Here is a 25,091-nt window from a genome sequence, read left to right as displayed (position 1 = left end):
ATTGTGAGTGAAAAAAACCAAGCACAAATTAAGCGCATATTTCTTGGTAAAATTACCCATTTCAGAGTGTTTAGTTGGATGCCAGATGGACATCAAAGACTATGAATGATGTGATTTGAGATTGTTTCAATCATCAGACAGTTATCAAACTTACTTTCAGAGCAACTGATGCCCCCCTATTTTGAGTCCTGAAAACCTCTCCATATACTCCTTCCCCAATTTTAACACACTTCTTCATCATCCTGTAATATCAAACACAATATTCCATTAGTGTAATATCAACAGTTATCAGGCTTGATACAGACATGTAAACACATGCTAAAAACACACACAAAAAAACCAAACATATCACATCAAATTCTTGCTTGAGATTAAACAACACAATAATATATGGCATCATTGCTAAAGACATATATTATTTTATAGGCAAGAAATCTACTGAAATACACCACAGTAGCCTATTCTTCTCATTTAATAACTGAAACAGCAATTTTTTAAAAAAATTATTATATGCTTAAGTAAAAATGGCAAAATATTGGCTCATTTCCTTAATTTTTAATATAAAAATGTGATGACAATTTCTTCTTTTTTGTTTACTGGTAATGATTCAGCAGTCTTTGTTCTGGGCATGCATGATAAAACTGAATCAACAATTACTACAGATAGCATTCCACGTAACTATTTCTTTCTTTTCCAGGGTCACCTTCTTTAAGTTGGTGTATACATGTAATGATGAAATATTCAAAGATTCATGATCTGTTAGGTACAATCCATTAAAATCCATTTCAATATGGTGTAAAAGTTATAACCTTCTGGCTTTCTGAGAGCATACTTCACCTAATATAAAATGGTAAGAAACTCTCTGAGCATCAAACAGTTGTTTTGAGCAGAAAATGTCAGCAAGAATAACAGTTTGAAGCTGATGATGGTATAAATTATGTGGATATTTTTGCATGAATCCATCGGTTTTTTTCCCAAGCCATTGTGGGTAATTTTTCTGCAAGGCTGTGTGGGTTATCTGTTAGAGGATATAGCTCACCATATAGCAATGATAATTCTGCAAAGAAATATGATCCCAGTCTTACCCATAATAACATGCAGATGATTAACCACAATGAATTGCAAAAATGGTAACTTGTACAGGAATTTCTGTGCTTAAATTAAAACTTCTAACTGAAATTGACATTTGTTCACCTGCTCAAAATAATTACACTCCCATGTTGTCAAGGTTTGTAACTATCAATTGTAAAATTTGAAGAAGTACTTTTTCTAAAAATTGGAAGGGTATTATCTATTAGACCATGAAATGGACTATAGTCAATCTCAGGTGAACATACATATTCACTGCTGTGGACAATAGTTAGGACTGTTTACACCATTTGTGAAAACACTGTAGCCAACCATGTTCATATAAGAAATGACAGAAGTATTCTTTTTTCTAATCCCAGTGAGCAACTTGTATTAAATTAACAACACTACTGTTATTTTTCCTAATGAAGCAGGCTGGTGGAAAACGTTGCTTTACATGAAATATTTTGATATCCAAATAAACACACAAATCAATTTAATATTTGTTTTAATTTTTTTAATATTTGATGTGCAGCAATTGCAATGTTGTTTGACAAATAACAATACTAATAAAATTGGGGCAATTTTAGGCATATAGAAATTGGAGTCAGGTCTTATGGTATTTGAGTCCAGTCTTGTGATTTTGTTAAAGTCACAAACCCTGGGCCTTTGTCTGTTTTCTCTGAGCACTGAGCAAGAACATGTACACCACCAAATGAATTATTCTAACTTCATACTGTCATATTCCAGTTATGTTTAGGAAACATTAGCAACAAAAAAAACTTGACCAAAACTCTACTGGGAATTTGTGTTGATAAATTATTAGCAAATGAAAAAACTTCAACCAAAACATTAAAGTGAATTTTCTTTGACTGATCGTGACCCCAAGGGAAAAAGGGCGTGCAAACATGTTACAGAATGAACTGTCTTAGCTTCGATTCAGGCCGAATAAAATGAAAATCTTTCAGGGGCACAGGGCCTGAAAATTTCACTTTCGACTAACTGGTCAAGGACCAATATGACCTTACAATGCCCAGATGAGCCTAAGCTATGGAGCTTAGAGGGAACAGTAATGCCAATATTAATTTTGTAAAGGCTTCAGCAATCTGCATCCTAATGATAGAGGTGGGTATTTGATTTTCTAGCGATAACCTTTCTGGTGAAAATAATGTGTTCTTTGCTTGTTTCATGTGCCATCATTGGGTCAGTTTTAAAACAGAACTTGTTTTATGGCATTTGAATGATTTGCTGACTCAGGGTAATTCCGTACATGCTGAACAAAACTTAACTGACCTCTTTTCATCAAACTCAACCCATGGCCAAATCTGTTTCCAGTGATCCTGGAAAGTCAGGACATGCTTTGTTTTATCATACCTTGTGTCCTTCTGTACCTGGGACATTTGATGTCCTGTACAGCAATGTGCCTTATAGTGACTAACTCTTGCCCCAGTGAAATCTCTCCAAAACACTCATTGTTTTGCATGATCTACACTAAAAATGATAATGGACTTAGCAATGTCTCATCTGTAAAATCTTGCACAATGCAATCTTCTTTATCATGTTTTAAACAAAATTTTGAATGGTGAATTGGTGTTAAAACAAGCTGTCAAGCTGCCAAGAGTTTGCCCCCCACACACACACTTTTTTCTTCACCGTATGAATCAGTGATCTCTGTTTTCCCCTGTTTTTCTCTTGCAACCAGTTAATGGCTGACTTTTTACAGAACCGCCTTCCCCAAAATGAATCCAACATGATGTGATGGTTCTTCAACTTACCTGTCAATGTACTAATACTAAATCCTAATTTTAAAATCAATTATGCTTGGTCAATGGTCGTGCCTTTGTCTTGGGTACATGTTTACCAGATAATACATTTTGGTAAAAATCATTTTCACACTGTAGTAGGTGGTTGGCATCACATAAAACAGACTCCATGTATTTTTATTCATGTACTCCAGGCCAATTCTGTTTCATTTTGCTTGCTAAGAATCACATGGCAAACGTAAGTCTTAGATTTCATGTACACATCGTGTGCCATTTATGAACTTTAATATGGTATAACAGCATAAGTACCATAACTTATTACTATAATAATAAATACTTCCAACATTGCAAGACTTAACTTGCAAATTTTTCAGAAATGAAAAATCCATTCCACTTTTTTTTAAAAAGTTTTGGTATAAACAGTATATAACTATACTACATGAATTAGCTAACATGCTGTTTCATTTACCAATCTAGTATTTATTGTTTTACGTATTATCTCTAAAATTACCTCATGATATCAGGGCCCTAAGTGGCTGAGTGTTCTAAAGCACTCTCCGTTACGGATCATTGCCATCTCACCTCTGTCTGCATGGGTTTCGAGAATCGGATTCAGCCAATGTGGGTATCTGAAAAAGCTTGCCAGTAGCTTCTCGTGGGTTGGTGGTTCTTTCCGGGGTTTTCCCGGGTTCTTCCTCCACCATTAATACTGGCCGCCATGTACAGCATATCATGTGCTGAAATATGGTGTTAAACCCTACAACAACAACAACCTCATGATATCCAACATGACATCTAATCATCATGTCATTCAATGCAAAAACATGATCCCTGAATGCTCTCTGAGGCATTCAATTTACCTCAATGTGATTTCGCTGCATGTTTATGTGGTTTGTTGCACTGCAATTTTCAATGAACCCTAATTAGTTCTAGATTTAAATTCATTTCAAAAGAAATTTATAAGCTCCTTTAATAATTCCACTCTTGCTTCCCATGGATAAGAAAGACTATTACTTCACCCATTTCATAAATTTCAGCTTAAATCGCACACATACAAAGCCCTGTTTATGAGCCCCAAATATGAATAATTTAGAACTCCAGGGAATAACTTACCTATCTGGAATGGCTGAAACAAAAGTTATGGGTCCTGAATCCTGCTCACATTGCTGGAAGAGTTTTATCTGTGGGGGCACAATCTCTGTGGTGTCACCATTCTGCCTTGAGGGAGTCAGTACCTCCTGAAATAGATTAATTTAACCGTGTAATAAGAAATTCACCTAAGCATTATACATGTCATGTAGTCAGTGTTTTCTTAAACCAACAAAAGATATCAAGAGTTGTTTGACTTTTTCACTTTAAATACATGAATATGAAGTCACTTGAGGATGGAATTAACTGATTGTCAGAGCTAAAACAAATGTAACATGGTAGGTTAATTTCCAAAGCTTTTTGTCTACACAGACCATCACAGAACACCTAAACAATCATAAGAATACTGGGTATAAGTGGCCAAACCTTGCACCAAAAACATAAAATAAATAAATTTATAAACAGAGATCATGTACATCTATCTTCATGTAATCAGAATAAAATAACATTCAATTTTACGATTTTTCACATATAGCTATGGTCCTATGGACAATATAGTTTCTAACCTGGCTCACTATATTACCTCATGATAATAAGGGCAATAATATGATATTACAAAATTTTAAATCAAATCTGAAAATATCCTACCATAAATGACTCTTCCATGGAGTTATTATTTCTATTCCTGAGACTGTAAGCTCTTGTCACAGGGCCTGGAGATGTCCCCTCATCATCTGCTGTGTGGTAATTTGATTTCTCTGTTGACTGAGAATGATTCTCTGATGATTCAGCTGTGCAGTAAACAGACCTGCCACTGAGACATGACAGATCATGGTCTTCCTCAGTGATGCTTTCAATTATTTGTGATGATTCTCTAATCTCCCCTGGTAATTCCTCATTGAGCATATACAGTGTTTCACTTGATCTGGAGTGAAGTTGTTCATCAGACATATCTGATGATGCACTGCTATTTTCAACCTCTTCCTCCTCCTCACTGATAATTTCAATGTCTCCATATATGTGGATCTTAGAGGAGAAATCATCATTTAGCATGTATAGTTTTTCACTTGATTTATAACACAGTGGCGTCTTTGAAGAATCTAGTAATTCTTCACTCTCCCTCTGTTCCTCTTCAGTGTTCGCCCACTCTTCCTTTTCACTTATTGAACTAAGATCATCATAGCTGAAAGGTAAACACAGCAGTTACAAATAAGTGGTACAAGAAAAGAGCAGACAACCTATACAACAGTTTTCACATTTTGGAGGTGGATCAATGTTGCTGGTTGTCTTCAGGTTGCATACCTTATTAAGTTTGATAGCTACCACACACCAAAAAAAATCATTTACTTTTTTTTTTAAATGTGAGCTTAATATAATCTAGAGATCAGGAGTTTTATTTATTTTAAAAAATCCTGTTTCACAAGAATTGCAAATGATTTCTTTATCATACAATAAATAAGAATATTGAACTCAATACTTCACTTATTTAAATGTGATATATTTTTAAAAACTTGCTAAATCCATTACATGCAAAAGCTGGCAAACCCACTTATACAAGTGATAGGAAAAACAAGAATGCAAAATGACAGAAGCCTGATGAATGTATTATTTGCTTAACAAGTATCTTAGTACTGAATGTATTAACTGTATAATAAGTATCTTAGTACTGAATGTATTAACTGTATAATAAGTATCTTAGTACTGAATTTATTAACAGTATAACAAGTATCTTAGTAATGAATGTATTAACCGTATAATAAGTATCTTGGTACTGAATGTATTAACTGTATAATAAGTATCTTAGTACTGAATGTATTAACTGTATAATAAGTATCTTAGTACTGAATGTATTAACTGTATAATAAGTATCTTGGTACTCAATGTATTAATTGTATAAGTATCTTAGTACTGAATCTATTAACTGTATAATAAGTATCTTGGTACTGAATGTATTAATTGTATAATAAGTATCTTAGTACTGAATGTATTAACTGTATAATAAGTATCTTAGTACTGAATATATTAACTGTATAATAAGTATCTTGGTACTGAATGTATTCACTGTATAATAAGTATCTTAGTACTGAATGTATTAATTGTATAAGTATCTTAGTACTGAATGTATTAATTGTATAACAAGTATCTTAGTACTGAATGTATTAACTGTATAATAAGTATCTTAGTACTGAATGTATTAACTGTATAATAAGTATCTTAGTACTGAATGTATTAACTGTATAATAAGTATCTTGGTACTGAATGTATTAATTGTATAAGTATCTTAGAACTGAATGTATTAACTGTATAATAAGTATCTTGGTACTGAATGTATTAATTGTATAATAAGTATCTTAGTACTGAATGTATTAACTGTATAATAAGTATCTTAGTACTGAATGTATTAACTGTATAATAAGTATCTTAGTACTGAATGTATTAATTCTATAAGCATCTTAGTACTGAATGTATTAACTGTATAATAAGTATCTTGGTACTGAATGTATTAACTGTATAATAAGTATCTTAGTACTGAATGTATTAACTGTATAAGAAGTATCTTAGTACTGAATGTATTAACTGTATAATAAGTATCTTAGTACTGAATGTATTAACTGTATAAGAAGTATCTTAGTACTGAATGTATTAACTGTATAATAAGTATCTTAGTACTGAATGTATTAACTATATAATAAGTATCTTGGTACTGAATGTATTAACTGTATAATAAGTATCTTAGTACTGAATGTATTAATTCTATAAGCATCTTAGTACTGAATGTATTAACTGTATAATAAGTATCTTGGTACTGAATGTATTAACTGTATAATAAGTATCTTAGTACTGAATGTATTAACTGTATAAGAAGTATCTTAGTACTGAATGTATTAACTGTATAATAAGTATCTTAGTACTGAATGTATTAACTATATAATAAGTATCTTGGTACTGAATGTATTAACTGTATAATAAGTATCTTAGTACTGAATGTATTAATTGTATAAGTATCAAAGTACTGAATGTATTAACTGTATAATAAGTATCTTAGTACTGAATGTATTAACTGTATAATAAGTATCTTGGTACTGAATGTATTAACTGTATAATAAGTATCTTAGTACTGAATGTATTAATTGTATAAGTATCTTAGTACTGAATGTATTAACTGTATAATAAGTATCTTGGTACTGAATGTATTAACTGTATAATAAGTATCTTAGTACTGAATGTATTAACTGTATAATAAGTATCTTAGTACTGAATGTATTAACTGTATAATAAGTATCTTAGTACTGAATGTATTAACTGTATAATAAGTATCTTGGTACTGAATGTTGTTGTTGTTGTTGTTGTTGTGGGGTTTAACGCCATTTTTCAGCACACGATAGGCCATATATGGCGGCCAGTATTAATGGTGGAGGAAGAACCCGGGAAAACCCCGGAAAGAACCACCGACCCACGAGAAGCTACCGGCATGCTTTCTCACATATCTACATTGGCTGAATCTGAGACTCGAACCGGCGCAGACAGAGGTGAGATCGCAGTGATCCGTAACGGCGAATGCTTTAGACCACTCGGCCACTCGGGGCCCCTGTACTGAATGTATTAATTGTATAATAAGTATCTTGGTACTGAATGTATTAACTGTATAATAAGTATCTTGGTACTGAATGTATTAAGTGAATAAAAAGTTGTTGTTGTTATAGGGTTTAACGCCATTTTTCAGCACACGATAGGCTATACATGGCGGCCAGTATTAATGGTGGAGGAAGAATCCGGGAAAACCCCAGAAAGAACCACCGACCCACGAGAAGCTACTGGCAAGCTTTCTCACATACTGAATAAAAAGTATATTGGTACTGAATGTATTAACTATATAATAAGTATCTCAGTACTGAATGTATTAATTGTATAATAAGTATCTTGGTACTGAATGTATTAACTATATAATAAGTATCTCAGTACTGAATGTATTAACTGTATAACAAGTATCTTAGTACTGAATGTATTAACTGTAAAATAAGTATCTCAGTACTCAATGTATTAACTATATAATAAGTATCTCAGTACTGAATGTATTAACTGTATAACAAGTATCTTAGTACTGAATGTATTAACTGTATAATAAGTATCTTGGTACTGAATGTATTAACTATATAATAAGTATCTCAGTACTGAATGTATTAACTATATAATAAGTATCTCAGTACTGAATGTATTAACTGTATAACAAGTATCTTAGTACTGAATGTATTAACTGTATAATAAGTATCTTAGTACTGAATGTATTAACTGAATAAAAAGTATCTTTGTACTGAATGTATTAACTGTATAATAAGTATCTTAGTACTGAATGTATTAACTGTATAATACGTATCTTAGTAATGAATGTATTAATTGTATAATAAGTATCTTAGTACTGAATGTATTAATTGTATAATAAGTATCTTAGTACTGAATGTATCAACTGTATAATAAATATCTTAGTATTGAATGTATTAATTGTATCAAAAGTATCTTAGTACTGAATGTATTAACTGTATAACAAGTATCTTAGTACTGAATGTATTATTTGTATAATATGTATCTTAGTACTGAATGTATTAACTGTATAATAAGTATCTTAGTACTGAATGTATTAAATGTATAATAAGTATCTAAGTACTGAATGTATTAACTGTATAATAAGTATCTTAGTAATGAATGTATTAATTGTATAATAAGTATCTTAGTACTGAATGTATTAACTGTAAAATAAGTATCTTGGTACTGAATGTATTCACTGTATAATAAGTATCTTAGTACTGAATGTATTAATTGTATAATAAGTATCTTAGTACTGAATGTATTAATTGTATCATAAGTATCTTAGTACTGAATGTATTAATTGTATAATAAGTATCTTAGTACTGAATGTATTAACTGTATAATAAGTATCTTAGTACTGAATGTATTAACTGTATAATAAGTATCTTAGTACTGAATGTATTAATTGTATAAGTATCTTAGTATTAAATGTATTAATTGTATAATAAGTATCTTAGTACTGAATGTATTACTTGTATAATAAGTATCTTAGTAATGAATGTATTAATTGTATAATAAGTATCTTAGTACTGAATGTATTAACTGTATAACGAGTATCTTAGTAATGAATGTATTAATTGCATAATAAGTATCTTAGTAATGAATGTATTAATTGCATAATAAGTATCTTAGTACTGAATGTATTAACTGTATAATAAGTATCTTAGTACTGAATGTATTAATTGTATAATAAGTATCTTAGTACTGAATGTATTAACTGTATAATAAGTATCTTAGTACTGAATGTATTAACTGTATAATAAGTATCTTAGTACTGAATGTATTAACTGTATAATAAGTATCTTGGTACTGAATGTATTAATTGTATAATAAGTATCTTAGTAATGAATGTATTAATTGTATAATAAGTATCTTGGTACTGAATGTATTAATTGTATAATAAGTATCTTGGTACTGAATGTATTAACTGCATAATAAGTATCTTGGTACTGAATGTATTAACTGCATAATAAGTATCTTGGTACTGAATGTATTAATTGTATAATAAGTATCTTGGTACTGAATGTATTAACTGTATAATAAATATCTTGGTACTGAATGTATTAACTGTATAATAAGTATCTTAGTACTGAATGTATTAACTGTATAATAAGTATCTTGGTACTGAATGTATTAACTGTATAATAAGTATCTTGGTACTGAATGTATTAATTGTATAATAAGTATCTTAGTACTGAATGTATTAACTGTATAATACGTATCTTGGAACTGAATGTATTAACTGTATAATAAGTATCTTAGTACTGAATGTATTAACTGTATAATAAGTATCTTAGTACTGAATGTATTAATTGTATAATAAGTATCTTGGTACTGAATGTATTAACTGTATAATAAGTATCTTGGTACTGAATGTATTAATTGTATAATAAGTATCTTGGTACTGAATGTATTAATTGTATAATAAGTATCTTGGTACTGATAGTATTAACTGTATAATAAGTATCTTGGTACTGAATGTATTAATTGTATAATAAGTATCTTAGTACTGAATGTATTAACTGTATAATAAGTATCTTGGTACTGAATGTATTAACTGTATAATAAGTATCTTGGTACTGAATGTATTAACTGTATAATAAATATCTTAGTACTGAATGTATTAACTGTATAATAAATATCTTAGTACTGAATGTATTAATTGTATAAGTATCTTAGTACTGAATATATTAACTGTATAATAAGTATCTTGGTACTGAAAGTATTAACTGTATAATAAGTATCTTGGTACTGAATGTATTAATTGTATAATAAGTATCTTGGTACTGAATGTATTAACTGTATAATAAGTATCTTGGTACTGAATGTATTAAGTGAATAAAAAGTTGTTGTTGTTATAGGGTTTAACGCCATTTTTCAGCACACGATAGGCTATACATGGCAGCCAGTATTAATGGTGGAGGAAGAATCCGGGAAAACCCCAGAAAGAACCACCGACCAACGAAAAGCTACTGGCAAGCTTTCTCACATACTGAATAAAAAGTATATTGGTACTGAATGTATTAACTGTATAATAAGTATCTTGGTACTGAATGTATTAACTGTATAATAAGTATCTCAGTACTGAATGTATTAACTGTATAACAAGTATCTTAGTACTGAATGTATTAACTGTATAATAAGTATCTTAGTACTGAATGTATTAACTGAATAAAAAGTATCTTAGTACTGAATGTATTAACTGTATAATAAGTATCTTAGTACTGAATGTATTAACTGTATAATAAGTATCTTAGTACTGAATGTATTAATTGTATAAGTATCTTAGTACTGAATGTATTAACTGTATAATAAGTATCTTGGTACTGAATGTATTAATTGTATAAAAAGTATCTTAGTACTGAATGTATTAATTGTATAAGTATCTTAGTACTGAATGTATTAACTGTATAATAAGTATCATAGTACTGAATGTATTAATTGTATAATAAGTATCTTAGTACTGAATGTATTAATTGTATAATAAGTATCTTAGTACTGAAAGTATTAATTGTATAATAAGTATCTTAGTACTGAATGTATAAACAGTACAATAAGTATCTTAGTACTGAATGTATTAACTGTATAATAAGTATCTTAGTACTGAATGTATTAACTGAATCAAAAGTATCTTAGTACTGAATGTATTAACTGTATAATAAGTATCTTAGTAATGAATGTATTAATTGTATAATAAGTATCTTAGTACTGAATGTATAAACTGCATAATAAGTATCTTAGTACTGAATGTATTAACTGTATAATAAGTATCTTAGTACTGAATGTATTAACTGAATAAAAAGTATCTAAGTACTGAATGTATTAACTGTATAATAAGTATTTTAGTAATGAATGTATTAATTGTATAATAAGTAACTTCGTACTGAATGTATTAATTGTATAATAAGTATCTCAGTAATGAATGTATTAATTGTATAAGTATCTTAGTACTGAATGTATTAACTGTATAATAAGTATCCTGGTACTGAATGTATTAACTGTATAATAAATATCTTAGTACTGAATGTATTAATTGTATAAGTATCTTAGTACTGAATGTATTAATTGTATAAGTATCTTAGTACTGAATGTATTAACGGTATAATAAATATCTTAGTACTGAATGCATTAATTGTATAAGTATCTTAGTACTGAATGTATTAACTGTATAATAAGTATCTTAGTAATGAATGTATTAATTGTATAATAAGTATCTTAGTACTGAATGTATAAACTGTATAATAAGTATCTTAGTACTGAATGTATTAACTGTATAATAAGTATCTTAGTACTGAATGTATTAACTGAATAAAAAGTATCTTAGTACTGAATGTATTAACTGTATAATAAGTATCTTAGTAATGAATGTATTAATTGTATAATAAGTATCTTGGTACTGAATGTATTAATTGTATAATAAGTATCTTAGTACTGAATGTATCAATTGTATAATAAGTCTCTTAGTACTGAATGTATTAACTGTATAATAAGTATCTTGGTACTGAATGTATTAACTGTATAATAAATATCTTAGTACTGAATGTATTAATTCTATAAGTATCTTAGTACTGAATGTATTAATTGTATAAGTATCTTAGAACTGAATGTATTAACTGTATAATAAATATCTTAGTACTGAATGTATTAATTGTATAAGTATCTTAGTACTGAATGTATTAACTGTATAAGTATGTTAGTACTGAATGTATTAACTGTATAATAAATATCTTAGTAATGAATGTATTAATTGTGTAATAAGTATCTTGGTACTGAATGTATTAATTGTATAATAAGTATCTTAGTACTGAATGTATCAATTGTATAATAAGTATCTTAGTACTGAATGTATTAACTGTATAATAAATATCTTAGTACTGAATGTATTAATTGTATAATAAATATCTTAGTACTGAATGTATTAATTGTATAAGTATCTTAGTACTGAATGTATTAATTGTATAAGTATCTTAGTACTGAATGTATTAACTGTATAATAAATATCTTAGTACTGAATGTATTAATTGTATAATAAGTATCTTAGTACTGAATGTATTAACTGTATAATAAATATCTTAGTACTGAATGTATTAATTGTATAAGTATCTTAGTACTGAATGTATTAATTGTATAAGTATCTTAGTACTGAATGTATTAACTGTATAATAAATATCTTAGTACTGAATGTATTAATTGTATAATAAGTATCTTAGTACTGAATGTATTAACTGTATAACAAGTATCTTAGTACTGAATGTATTATTTGTATAATATGTATCCTAGTACTGAATGTATTAACTGTATAATAAGTATCTTAGTACTGAATGTATTAATTGTATAATAAGTATCTAAGTACTGAATGTATTAACTGTATAATAAGTATCTTAGTACTGAATGTATTAATTGTATAATAAGGATCTTAGTACTGAATGTATTAATTGTATAATAAGTATCTTAGTACTGAATGTATTAACTGTATAATAAATATCTTAGTACTGAATGTATTAATTGTATAATAAATATCTTAGTACTGAATGTCTTAATTGTATAAGAATCTTAGTACTGAATGTATTAATTGTATAAGTATCTTAGTACCGAATGTATTAACTGTATAATAAATATCTTAGTACTGAATGTATTAATTGTATAATAAGTATCTTAGTACTGAATGTAGTAACTGTATAATAAATATCTTAGTACTGAATGTATTAATTGTATAATAAGTATCTTAGTACTGAATGTATTAATTGTATAATAAGTATCTTAGTACTGAATGTATTAACTGTATAATAAGTATCTTAGTACTGAATGAATTACTTGTATAACAAGTATCTTAGTACTGAATGTATTAATTGTATAAGAAGTATCTTAGTACTGAATGTATTAAGTGTATAATAAGTATCTCAGTACTGAATGTATTAACTGTATAATAAGTATCTTAGTACTGAATGTATTAACTGTATAATAAGTATCTTAGTACTGAATGTATTAACTGTATAATAAGTATCTTAGTAATGAATGTACTAAATGTATAATAAGTATCTTAGTACTGAATGTATTAACTGTATAATAAGTATCTTGGTACTGAATGTATTAACTGTATAATAAGTATCTTGGTACTGAATGTATTAACTGTATAATAAGTATCTTAGTACTGAATGTATTAACTGTATAATAAGTATCTTGGTACTGAATGTATTAATTGTATAATAAGTATCTTAGTAATGAATGTATTAATTGTATAATAAGTATCTTAGTACTGAATGTATTAATTGTATAATAAGTATCTTAGTACTGAATGTATTAACTGTATAATAAGCATCTTGGTACTGAATGTATTAACTGTATAATAAGTATCTTGGTACTGAATGTATTAATTGTATAATAAGTATCTTGGTACTGAATGTATTAATTGTATAATAAGTATCTTGGTACTGAATGTATTAACTGTATAATAAGTATCTTGGTACTGAATGTATTAATTGTATAATAAGTATATTAGTACTGAATGTATTAATTGTATAATAAGAATCTTAGTACTGAATGTATTAACTGTATAATAAATATCTTAGTACTGAATGTATTAACTGTATAATAAATATCTTAGTACTGAATGTATTAATTGTATAAGTATCTTAGTACTGAATGTATTAACTGTATAATAAGTATCTTGGTAGTGAATGTATTAACTGTATAATAAGTATCTTAGTACTGAATGTATTAATTGTATAATAAGTATCTTGGTACTGAATGTATTAACTGTATAATAAGTATCTTGGTACTGAATGTATTAATTGTATAATAAGTATCTTAGTACTGAATGTATTAATTGTATAATAAGTATCTTAGTACTGAATGCATTAACTGTATAATAAGTATCTTAGTACTGAATGTATTAACTATATAATAAATATCTTAGTACTGAATGTATTAACTGTATAATAAATATCTTAGTACTGAATGTATTAATTGTATAAGTATCTTAGTACTGAATGTATTAACTGTATAATAACTATCTTGGTAATGAATGTATTAATTGTATAATAAGCATCTTAGTACTGAATATATTAATTGTATATTAAGTATCTTGGTACTGAATGTATTAACTGTATAATAAGTATCTTGGTACTGAATGTATTAATTGTATAATAAGTATCTTGGTACTGAATGTATTAATTGTATAATAAGTATCTTAGTACTGAATGTATTAATTGTATAATAAGTATCTTAGTACTGAATGTATTAACTGTATAATAAATATCATAGTACTGAATGTATTAACTGTATAATAAAAATCTTAGTACTGAATGTATTAATTGTATAAGTATCTTAGTACTGAATGTATTAACTGTATAATAAGTATCTTGGTACTGAATGTATTAACTGTATAATAAGTATCTTGGTACTGAATGTATTAATTGTATAATAAGTATCTTGGTACTGAATGTATTAACTGTATAATAAGTATCTTGGTACTGAATGTATTAAGTGAATAAAAAGTTGTTGTTGTTATAGGGTTTAACGCCATTTTTCAGCACACGATAGGCTATACATGGCGGCCAGTATTAATGGTGGAGGAAGAATCCAGGAAAACCCCAGAAAGAACCACCGACCCACGAGAAGCTACTGGCAAGCTTTCTCACTTACTGAATAAAGAGTATATTGGTACTGAATGTATTAACTGTATAATAAGTATCTTAGTACTGAATGTATTAATTGTATAATAAGCATCTTGGTACTGAATGTATTAACTGTAAAATAAGTATCTTAGTACTGAATGTATTAACTGAATAAAAAGTATCTTAGTACTGAATGTATTAACTGTATAATAAGTATCTTAGTACTGAATGTATTAACTGTATAATAAGTATCTTAGTACTGAATGTATTAATTGTATAAGTATCTTAGTACTGAATGTATTAACTGTATAATAAGTATCTTGGTACTGAATGTATTAATTGTATAATAAGTATCTTAGTACTGAATGTATTAATTGTATAAGTATCTTAGTACTGAATGTATTAACTGTATAATAAATATCTTAGTACTGAATGTATTAATTGTATAAGTATCTCAGTACTGAATGTATTAACTGTATAAGTTTCTTAGTACTGAATGTATTAACTGTATAAAAAGTATCTTAGTAATGAATTTATTAATTGTATAATAAGTATCTTAGTACTGAATGTATAAACTGTATAATAAGTATCTTAGTACTGAATGTATTAACTGAATAAAAAGTATCTTAGTCATCAATGTATTAATTGTATAATAAGTATCTTGGTACTGAATGTATTAATTGTATAATAAGTATCTTAGTACTGAATGTATCAATTGTATAATAAGTATCTTAGTACTGAATGTATTAACTGTATAATAAGTATCTTGGTACTGAATGTCTTAACTGTATAATAAATATCTTAGTACTGAATGTATTAATTGTATAAGTATCTTAGTACTGAATGTATTAACTGTATAATAAATATCTTAGTACTGAATGTATTAATTGTATAAGTATCTTAGTACTGAATGTATTAACTGTATAAGTATCTTAGTACTGAATGTATTAACTGTATAATAAATATCTTAGTAATGAATGTATTAATTGTATAATAAGTATCTTGGTTCTGAATGTATTAATTGTATAATAAGTATCTTAGTACTGAATGTATCAATTGTATAATAAATATCTTAGTACTGAATGTATTAATTGTATAATAAATATCTTAGTACTGAATGTATTAATTGTATAAGTATCTTAGTACTGAATGTATTAATTGTATAAGTATCTTACTACTGAATGTATTAACTGTATAATAAATATCTTAGTACTGAATGTATTAATTGTATAATAAGTATCTTAGTACTGAATGTATTAACTGTATAACAAGTATCTTAGTACTGAATGTATTATTTGTATAATATGTATCTTAGTACTGAATGTATTAACTGTATAATAAGTATCTTAGTACTGAATGTATTAATTGTATAATAAGTATCTAAGTACTGAATGTATTAACTGTATAATAAGTATCTTAGTATTGAATGTATTAATTGTATAAGTATCTTAGTACTGAATGTATTAACTGTATAAAAAGTATCTTAGTACTGAATGTATTAATTGTATAATAAGTATCTTAGTACTGAATGTATTAATTGTATAATAAGTAGCTTAGTACTGAATGTATTAACTGTATAATAAATATCTTAGTACTGAATGTATTAATTGTATAATAAATATCTTAGTACTGAATGTCTTAATTGTATAAGTATCTTAGTACTGAATGTATTAATTGTATAAGTATCTTAGTACTGAATGTATTAACTGTATAATAAGTATCTTAGTACTGAATGTATTAACTGTATAATAAATATCTTAGTACTGAATGTATTAATTGTATAAGTATCTTAGTACTGAATGTATTAATTGTATAAGTATCTTAGTACTGAATGTATTAACTGTATAATAAATATCTTAGTACTGAATGTATTAATTGTATAATAAGTATCTTAGTACTGAATGTATTAACTGTATAACAAGTATCTTAGTACTGAATGTATTATTTGCATAATATGTATCTTAGTACTGAATGTATTAACTGAATAATAAGGATCTTAGTACTGAATGTATTAATTGTATAATAAGTATCTAAGTACTGAATGTATTATTTGTATAATAAGTATCTTAGTACTGAATGTATTAATTGTATAAGTATCTTAGTACTGAATGTATTAACTGTATAATAAGTATCCTAGTACTGAATGTATTAATTGTATAATAAGTATCTTAGTACTGAATGTATTAATTGTATAATAAGTATCTTAGTACTGAATGTATTAACTGTATAATAAGTATCTTAGTACTGAATGTATTACTTGTATAACAAGTATCTTAGTACTGAATGTATTAATTGTATAATAAGTATCTTAGTACTGAATGTATTAACTGTATAATAAGTATCTTCGTACTGAATGTATTAACTGTATAATAAGTATCTTAGTACTGAATGTATTAACTGTATAATAAGTATCATAGTACTGAATGTATTAACTGTATAATAAGTATCTCAGTAATGAATGTACTAAATGTATAATAAGTATCTCAGTACTGAATGTATTAACTGTATAATAAGTATCTTAGTACTGCATGTATTAATTGTATAATAAGTATCTTGGTACTGAATGTATTAACTGTATAATAAGTATCTTGGTACTGAATGTATTAACTGGATAATAAGTATCTTAGTACTGAATGTATTAACTGTATAATAAGTATCTTGGTACTGAATGTATTAATTGTATAATAAGTATCTTAGTAATGAATGTATTAATTGTATAATAAGTATCTTGGTACTGAATGTATTAATTGTATAATAAGTATCTTCGTACTGAATGTATTAACTGTATAATAAGCATCTTGGTACTGAATGTATTAACTGTATAATAAGTATCTTGGTACTGAATGTATTAATTGTATAATAAGTATCTTGGTACTGAATGTATTAATTGTATAATAAGTATCTTGGTACTCAATGTATTAACTGTATAATAAGTATCTTGGTACTGAATGTATTAATTGTATAATAAGTATCTTAGTACTGAATGTATTGTATAATAAGTATCTTAGTACTGAATGTATTAATTGTATAAGTATCTTAGTACTGAATGTATTAACTATATAATAAATATCTTAGTACTGAATGTATTAACTGTATAATAAATATCTTAGTACTGAATGTATTAATTGTATAAGTATCTTAGTACTGAATGTATTAACTGTATAATAAGTATCTTGGTACTGAATGTATTAACTGTATAATAAGTATCTTAGTACTGAATGTATTAATTGTATAATAAGTATCTTGGTACTGAATATATTAACTTTATAATAAGTATCTTGGTACTGAATGTATTAATTGTATAATAAGTATCTTAGTACTGAATGTATTAATTGTATAATAAGTATCTTAGTACTGAATGTATTAACTGTATAATAAGTATCTTAGTACTGAATGTATTAACTGTATAATAAATATCTTAGTACTGAATGTATTAACTGTATAATAAATATCTTAGTACTGAATGTATTAATTGTATAAGTATCTTAGTACTGAATGTATTAACTGTATAATAAGTATCTTGGTACTGAATGTATTAATTGTATAATAAGTATCTTAGTACTGAATGTATTAATTGTATAATAAGTATCTTGGTACTGAATGTATTAACTGTATAATAAGTATCTTGGTACTGAATGTATTAATTGTATAATAAGTATCTTAGTACTGAATGTATTAGTTGTATAATAAGTATCTTAGTACTGAATGTATTAACTCTATAATCAGTATCTTAGTACTGAATGTATTAATTGTATAATAAGTATCTTAGTACTGAATGTATTAATTGTATAATAAGCATCTTAGTACTGAATGTATTAACTGTATAATAAATATCTTAGTACTGAATGTATTAACTGTATAATAAAAATCTTAGTACTGAATGTATTAATTGTATAAGTATCTTAGTACTGAATGTATTAACTGTATAATAAGTATCTTGGTACTGAATGTATTAACTGTATAATAAGTATCTTGGTACTGAATGTATTAATTGTATAATAAGTATCTTGGTACTGAATGTATTAACTGTATAATAAGTATCTTGGTACTGAATGTATTAAGTGAATAAAAAGTTGTTGTTGTTATAGGGTTTAACGCCATTTTTCAGCACACGATAGGCTATACATGGCGGCCAGTATTAATGGTGGAGGAAGAATCCGGGAAAACCCCAGAAAGAACCACCGACCCACGAGAAGCTACTGGCAAGCTTTCTCACTTACTGAATAAAGAGTATATTGGTACTGAATATATTAACTGTATAATAAGTATCTTAGTACTGAATGTATTAATTGTATAATAAGCATCTTGGTACTGAATGTATTAACTGTATAATAAGTATCTTAGTACTGAATGTATTAACTGAATAAAAAGTATCTTAGTACTGAATGTATTAACTGTATAATAAGTATCTTAGTACTGAATATATTAACTGTATAATAAGTATCTTAGTACTGAATGTATTAATTGTATAAGTATCTTAGTACTGAATGTATTAACTGTATAATAAGTATCTTGGTACTGAATGTATTAATTGTATAATAAGTATCTTAGTACTGAATGTATTAATTGTATAAGTATCTTAGTACTGAATGTATTAACTGTATAATAAGTATCTTAGTACTGAATGTATTAATTGTATAATAAGTATCTTAGTACTGAATGTATTAATTGTATAATAAGTATCTTAGTACTGAATGTATTAATTGTATAATAAGTATCTTAGTACTGAATGTATTAACTGTATAATAAGTATCTTAGTACTGAATGTATTAATTGTATAATAAGTATCTTAGTACTGAATGTATTAACTGTACAATAAGTATCTTGGTACTGAATGTATTAATTGTATAATAAGTATCTTAGTACTGAATGTATTAATTGTATAAGTATCTCAGTACTGAATGTATTAATTGTATAAGTATCTCAGTACTGAATGTATTAACTGTATAATAAGTATCTTAGTACTGAATGTATTAATTGTATAATAAGTATCTTAGTACTGAATGTATTAACTGTATAATAAATACCTTAGTACTGAATGTATTAAGTGTATAATAAATATCTTAGTACTGAATGTATTAATTGTATAATAAGTATCTTGGTACTGAATGTATTAACTGTATAATAAGTATCTTAGTACTGAATGTATTAATTGTATAATAAGTATCTTGGTACTGAATGTATTAACTGTATAATAAGTATCTTGGTACTGAATGTATTAATTGTATAATAAGTATCTTGGTACTGAATGTATTAATTGTATAATAAGTATCTTGGTACTGAATGTATTAACTGTATAATAAGTATCTTGGTACTGAATGTATTAATTGTATAATAAGTATCTGAGTACTGAATGTATTAATTGTATAATAAGTATCTTGGTACTGAATGTATTAACTGTATAATAAGTATCTTGGTACGGAATGTATTAATTGTATAATAAGTATCTTAGTACTGAATGTATTAATTGTATAATAAGTATCTTAGTACTGAATGTATTAACTGTATAATAAGTATCTTAGTACTGAATGTATTAATTGTATAATAAGTATCTTAGTACTGAATGTATTAACTGTATAATAAATATCTTAGTACTGAATGTATTAACTGTATAATAAATATCTTAGTACTGAATGTATTAATTGTATAAGTATCTTAGTACTGAATGTATTAACTGTATAATAAGTATCTTGGTACTGAATGTATTAATTGTATAATAAGTATCTTAGTCTTGAATATATTAATTGTATAATAAGTATCTTGGTACTGAATGTATTAACTGTATAATAAGCATCTTGGTACTGAATGTATTAATTGTATAATAAGTATCTTGGTACTGAATGTATTAATTGTATAATAAGTATCTTGGTACTGAATGTATTAACTGTATAATAAGTATCTTGGTACTGAATGTATTAATTGTATAATAAGTATCTTAGTACTGAATGTATTAATTGTATAATAAGTATCTTAGTACTGAATGTATTAACTCTATAATAAGTATCTTAGTACTGAATGTATTAATTGTATAATAAGTATCTTAGTACTGAATGTATTAATTGTATAATAAGTATCTTAGTACTGAATGTATTAACTGTATAATAAATATCTTAGTACTGAATGTATTAACTGTATAAAAAATATCTTAGTGCTGAATGTATTAATTGTATAAGTATCTTAGTACTGAATGTATTAACTGTATAATAAGTATCTTGGTACTGAATGTATTAACTGTATAATAAGTATCTTGGTACTGAATGTATTAATTGTATAATAAGTATCTTGGTACTGAATGTATTAACTGTATAATAAGTATCTTGGTACTGAATGTATTAAGTGAATAAAAAGTTGTTGTTGTTATAGGGTTTAACGCCATTTTTCAGCACACGATAGGCTATACATGGCGGCCAGTATTAATGGTGGAGGAAGAATCCGGGAAAACCCCAGAAAGAACCACCGACCCACGAGAAGCTACTGGCAAGCTTTCTCACTTACTGAATAAAGAGTATATTGGTACTGAATGTATTAACTGTATAATAAGTATCTTAGTACTGAATGTATTAATTGTATAATAAGTATCTTGGTACTGAATGTATTAACTGCATAATAAGTATCTTAGTACTGAATGTATTAACTGAATAAAAAGTATCTTAGTACTGAATGTATTAACTGTATAATAAGTATCTTAGTACTGAATGTATTAACTGTATAATAAGTATCTTAGTACTGAATGTATTAACTGTATAATAAATACCTTAGTACTGAATGTATTAAGTGTATAATAAATATCTTAGTACTGAATGTATTAATTGTATAATAAGTATCTTGGTACTGAATGTATTAACTGTATAATAAGTATCTTAGTACTGAATGTATTAATTGTATAATAAGTATCTTGGTACTGAATGTATTAACTGTATAATAAGTATCTTGGTACTGAATGTATTAATTGTATAATAAGTATCTTGGTACTGAATGTATTAATTGTATAATAAGTATCTTGGTACTGAATGTATTAACTGTATAATAAGTATCTTGGTACTGAATGTATTAATTGTATAATAAGTATCTGAGTACTGAATGTATTAATTGTATAATAAGTATCTTGGTACTGAATGTATTAACTGTATAATAAGTATCTTGGTACGGAATGTATTAATTGTATAATAAGTATCTTAGTACTGAATGTATTAATTGTATAATAAGTATCTTAGTACTGAATGTATTAACTGTATAATAAGTATCTTAGTACTGAATGTATTAATTGTATAATAAGTATCTTAGTACTGAATGTATTAACTGTATAATAAATATCTTAGTACTGAATGTATTAACTGTATAATAAATATCTTAGTACTGAATGTATTAATTGTATAAGTATCTTAGTACTGAATGTATTAACTGTATAATAAGTATCTTGGTACTGAATGTATTAATTGTATAATAAGTATCTTAGTCTTGAATATATTAATTGTATAATAAGTATCTTGGTACTGAATGTATTAACTGTATAATAAGCATCTTGGTACTGAATGTATTAATTGTATAATAAGTATCTTGGTACTGAATGTATTAATTGTATAATAAGTATCTTGGTACTGAATGTATTAACTGTATAATAAGTATCTTGGTACTGAATGTATTAATTGTATAATAAGTATCTTAGTACTGAATGTATTAATTGTATAATAAGTATCTTAGTACTGAATGTATTAACTCTATAATAAGTATCTTAGTACTGAATGTATTAATTGTATAATAAGTATCTTAGTACTGAATGTATTAATTGTATAATAAGTATCTTAGTACTGAATGTATTAACTGTATAATAAATATCTTAGTACTGAATGTATTAACTGTATAAAAAATATCTTAGTGCTGAATGTATTAATTGTATAAGTATCTTAGTACTGAATGTATTAACTGTATAATAAGTATCTTGGTACTGAATGTATTAACTGTATAATAAGTATCTTGGTACTGAATGTATTAATTGTATAATAAGTATCTTGGTACTGAATGTATTAACTGTATAATAAGTATCTTGGTACTGAATGTATTAAGTGAATAAAAAGTTGTTGTTGTTATAGGGTTTAACGCCATTTTTCAGCACACGATAGGCTATACATGGCGGCCAGTATTAATGGTGGAGGAAGAATCCGGGAAAACCCCAGAAAGAACCACCGACCCACGAGAAGCTACTGGCAAGCTTTCTCACTTACTGAATAAAGAGTATATTGGTACTGAATGTATTAACTGTATAATAAGTATCTTAGTACTGAATGTATTAATTGTATAATAAGTATCTTGGTACTGAATGTATTAACTGCATAATAAGTATCTTAGTACTGAATGTATTAACTGAATAAAAAGTATCTTAGTACTGAATGTATTAACTGTATAATAAGTATCTTAGTACTGAATGTATTAACTGTATAATAAGTATCTTAGTACTGAATGTATTAATTGTATAAGTATCTTAGTACTGAATGTATTAACTGTATAATAAGTATCTTGGTACTGAATGTATTAATTGTATAATAAGTATCTTAGTACTGAATGTATTAACTGTATAATAAGTATCTTAGTACTGAATGTATTAACTGTATAATAAGTATCTTAGTACTGAATGTATTAACTGTATAATAAGTATCTTAGTACTGAATGTATTAATTGTATAATAAGTATCTTAGTACTGAATGTATTAACTGTATAATAAGTATCTTAGTACTGAATGTATTAACTGTATAATAAGTATCTTAGTACTGAATGTATTAACTGTATAATAAGTATCTTAGTACTGAATGTATTAACTGAATAAAAAGTATCTTAGTACTGAATGTATTAACTATATAATAAGTATCTTAGTACTGAATGTATTAATTGTATAATAAGTATCTTAGTACTGAATGTATTAACTGTATAATAAGTATCTTAGTACTGAATGTATTAATTGTATAAGTATCTTAGTACTGAATGTATTAATTGTATAATAAGTATCTTAGTACTGAATGTATTATTTGTATAATAAGTATCTTAGTACTGAATGTATTATTTGTATAATAAGTATCTTAGTACTGAATGTATTAATTGTATAATAAGTATCTTAGTACTGAATGTATTAATTGTATAACAAGTATCTTAGTACTGAATGTATTAACTGTATAACAAGTATCTTAGTACTGAATGTATTAATTGTATAACAAGTATCTTAGTACTGAATGTATTAATTGTATAATAAGTATCTTAGTACTGAATGTATTAACTGTATAATAAGTATCTTAGTACTGAAGGTATTAATTGTATAATAAGTATCTTAGTACTGAATGTATTAATTGTATAATAAGTATCTTAGTACTGAATGTATTAATTGTATAATAAGTATCTTGGTACTGAATGTATTAACTGTATAAAAAGTATCTTAGTACTGAATGTATTAACTGTATAATAAGTATCTTAGTACTGAATGTATTAACTGTATAATAAGTATCTTAGTACTGAATGTATTAACTGTATAATAAGTATCTTAGTACTGAATGTATTAATTGTATAAGTATCTTAGTAATGAATGTATTGTAAAATAGTGTATGTATAAACTGAGAGAGAGAGAGAGAGAGCAAGAGAGAGAGATAAACATGGGGCAGGTTGTTAGTGTTCACTGAAAAGAATATACATTTGAAATCATCAAATTCTGTTGTGTTTGGTTTGGTTTAGGAGGAGAAAGGAGAGAGAAGAGAAAAAGATGAAGTTTCATATACTACTAATTTAAAAAAAAATATAAATGCTTTTTTGATTTCTGTCAGTAAAACATAGTTCACTTTTTTTGGCAAAACATGCTTCTCTTTACAAGCATATATGTCTAAAGAAGATGCATCGACAGTCAAGTTGGTGAAGATGTTCTTAGCTACATAATAGTTTAAATATACTAAGATGGATATTTTAAATAAAAATAAACCATAGGTCCATCTAA

General features: G+C 26.5%; 1 protein-coding gene across 1 annotated transcript in view; it reads right to left on the bottom strand.

The window, feature by feature from the left end:
* The window catches only part of LOC149795732 (uncharacterized), a 76,772-nt gene that overhangs the window by 36,685 nt on the left and 14,996 nt on the right, over positions 1–25,091 (bottom strand). Inside the window, exons 5-7 of the mRNA XM_089965641.1 lie at positions 4,569–5,103; positions 3,945–4,069; positions 155–242 (exon numbers count right to left, since the gene is read on the bottom strand). Coding sequence (XP_089821767.1) covers positions 155–242; positions 3,945–4,069; positions 4,569–5,103 — 748 coding nt within the window. The remainder of the gene's footprint in view (positions 1–154; positions 243–3,944; positions 4,070–4,568; positions 5,104–25,091) is intronic.

This window comes from Sinohyriopsis cumingii, chromosome 7 (assembly GCF_028554795.1).
Source record: "Sinohyriopsis cumingii isolate HCF-2022 chromosome 7, ASM2855479v2, whole genome shotgun sequence".
In the NCBI taxonomy this organism is placed as follows: domain Eukaryota; kingdom Metazoa; phylum Mollusca; class Bivalvia; order Unionida; family Unionidae; genus Sinohyriopsis; species Sinohyriopsis cumingii.
The sequence above is the reverse complement of the archived record's forward strand: the minus strand, read 5'-3'. Positions and strand labels throughout refer to the sequence as shown.